General features: G+C 31.6%; 1 protein-coding gene across 1 annotated transcript; it reads right to left on the bottom strand.

Annotated features, from left to right (window-relative positions):
- Positions 1 to 327: 327 nt before the first annotated feature.
- On the bottom strand, positions 328 to 2,870 carry LOC105645117 (putative LRR receptor-like serine/threonine-protein kinase At3g47570; the record flags this gene model as incomplete). The annotated part of the gene is given in 8 exon segments (XM_089717140.1): positions 328 to 671; positions 674 to 713; positions 716 to 726; positions 1,640 to 2,178; positions 2,180 to 2,459; positions 2,462 to 2,526; positions 2,528 to 2,657; positions 2,660 to 2,870. Coding segments are annotated over 8 exon segments (1,620 nt in total), but the record flags the coding sequence as incomplete, so codon positions are not given.
- Between the last annotated feature and the right edge of the window lie 3 nt (positions 2,871 to 2,873).

Raw genomic sequence — 2,873 nt, 5'->3', positions numbered from 1 at the left:
GGTTTTGACATGATTTTTGTAAATTCTTCTTTCTCTTCATTTATGATCAAGTTGGCTCTCTCTTCTTTCTCTCTATAATTAGCAGCTTCCGCTACTTGAGGTTTCCTTTTTGAAAATAGCCAATATGAACAACAAGTGTTTTAAAAGTGTTTTAAAACAACATATATTATCTATCCAAACAAGTGTTTTAAAAGTCCACAATATGCTTTTCTCAATGTTTAAGGTATCCTAAACAAGCCTTTGATACCTAATAGGAAGTAAATATTATTTAATATGAACAACACAACTATAAATTACTTATTTTTTATTTGAAAACTTAAGCCAGCACTAATGGTTAGGAGCGCTTGGACCTCCAATTTGGTAGGTATTCCTTTGCTCTTGCTCTAGCCTTCTCTTTAGATAATTGCTCTTGATCTTCCGCAATTCATTTATTGCGTTGGGGATTGGTAATCTTTCTCGCGGTTGTTCCATTGAACATGCGAGTCCAACTTTTAGTATAGAAACAATGCCTTCCTCAAAATACCATCTTTCCTCTTCGGATAGAATTCTTGAATCCACAATGTCCATTACTTCATATGAAAAAGATCTCTCAACAAAAGTATGAAGATTTAAATCATCTTGAAAATCACTAGCGGTTGGTCTCTTTCCTGTAAACATTTTCAATAATAAATCCCATAGCTATATATATCTCCCTCTACTGATATTCTACCACCCCCATTCCATAATCTGCAAATGGATGCAGTGTATTAACATAAGACAGAGCATCTTAATGTAAATATAATTATAGTAAAAACAGTCTAAAAGCAAAAAAAACTGAATTACAACACATTTCATTAGCAATCTGGCATATAATTTGCAGGTCAAAATAGCAAATGATGAATTAAAGAAATATATATAACAGCTGTATGGAGGTGGAGGGCAACTGCTGAGTCGTCTTTTTCAGAAAAAAGTAGAAAATGAAATTAGCAAATGATGAATACAGAATATACAAAATATACCATTGATAATAAAAATATTATTTTTATTGATGCGCATTGGACTGCCTATAAATTCAAATAAATTTTATATTTAAAATTGATTTTTTAAGAGTTCTTTAGAGGTAACAAAATGAAAAAAAAAAAAAAAATTAAGACAAATTTTGGAAGTTATATTTTAGCTTCCTTTGAAACTTAAAATTAATGCAAACAATATAGTTTATTTATAAATATTAATGAAAATAAAAATTATCATCATTCATGATCTTTTAAAAAATTAAAAATTTCATTTTCAAATTGAAGCAATCATTTTTCATTTCAAGAAATCGAGACAAACAACGAATAACGGTTATAAATACAATATCCAATAAAATGTTATACTATCCTTTTTCATTTGTACAAAAATAAAAAATAAATGAAATATTAATTTTTCATTTTGGAAAAAAAATTCCTTATAAATATTTTTTTATCAACAAATTCAATTTATTGAAAAATTATAATACTGAATGGAGGACACCCATATGTGCATTAGTTTTGTTTCATAACTTAAAACGTATTAGGAAGTTTTAGCATACTGTATATCTAAATTAGTAGGTATCCTTGAACGAGCAGAATTTAATTTTAATAAAAATAAAATAAATTAGTGGGCATTACGAAGTGTATACCTGGAGCAACATAGCCAATAGTTCCTTTAATAGCTATCGAACTGCTGCTTTGGGACGATGGAGCCTCATCAGATATTGTGGAGATAATTTTAGCCAACCCAAAATCTCCAATATGAGGAATCATCTCTTCATCCAATAGAACATTACTTGGCTTTAGATCGCCATGTATGATTGTTGTTGAGCTTCCATTATGAAGATACTCTATTGCTGTAGCGATATCAATGGCTATGTTTAATCTATCTATTAATTTCAGATATCTTGATTCTCCTTCTATTCCATTTTGTGCATGCAACCATTTCTCCAAGCTCCCATTGGCCATGAATTTATATATCAAAGCTTTAAAATCATTACCTTCAAAGTCAATGCTAGAACACACACTGAGCAGCCTCAAAAGATTTCGATGCCTAACATTTCTGAGAGCTTGGCATTCTGACATGAAACTGTTTGAAGCTCCTCTTCGTTGCAGATTTAAAACTTTGATCGCCACGTCTATTCCTACCTGTTCAAGAAATCCTTTATAGACAGAGCCATAGGTACCAACCAATTATGTTTTCTATAGAGAATCCATTTGTTGCTTTGAAGACTTCTGCATAAGATATTCTCAAAAATTGGTATTGAAATGATGGTCTAGAAAGATTCATCTTTCTAGGATTTCTTTTGCAATACCAAATAATTACACACACACCCAAAACAGCCAGAAATATTCTGAGAACCACAGGGATTATTACTTTCGTTGCAGAGGATTCTTTGTTCTTGGAGCTGGGGGGACAAAAAGGAAGCTTGAATTCAGCAATACCTCCACACAGACCATTGTTCCTTGTAGTGACACTGCACTTGCATTTAGAAAAACTCCAAGTTTGGGAACCTCTCCTTGGATTTGGTTGAAATAGATTCAAATAGTTCAACTCTTTAAGGTCGGCTAATGAATTCATAATTTCTCCTGAAAAATTGTTGGTTGAAATATCGAGCTTCCTTAAACCTTGTAAAGCACTAAATGATTGAGGTATATTCCCTTCAATGAATTTCCCTCTAGATGAAGCTCTTCTAAAATCAAACACTTGCTAATAGTGTTTGGAATCATGCCAGATAATTTATTGCGAGACAAATCCAATTTGACGAGATTTTGCAAGAAGCCAACTTCTAATGGAATAGAACCACTAAGTGCATTAGCAGATAAATTGAGAGAAACTGAAAGAGAGGAAAGACCAATGACCTGTTTTGGTATTGAACCACT

This window comes from Jatropha curcas, unplaced genomic scaffold (assembly GCF_041381405.1).
Source record: "Jatropha curcas cultivar XTBG-Jc1 unplaced genomic scaffold, XTBG_Jcur_1.0 HiC_scaffold_953_pilon, whole genome shotgun sequence".
Classification (NCBI taxonomy): Eukaryota; Viridiplantae; Streptophyta; class Magnoliopsida; order Malpighiales; family Euphorbiaceae; genus Jatropha; species Jatropha curcas.
Note: the sequence above shows the minus strand (reverse complement) of the source record. Positions and strands in the feature narration are given on the sequence as shown.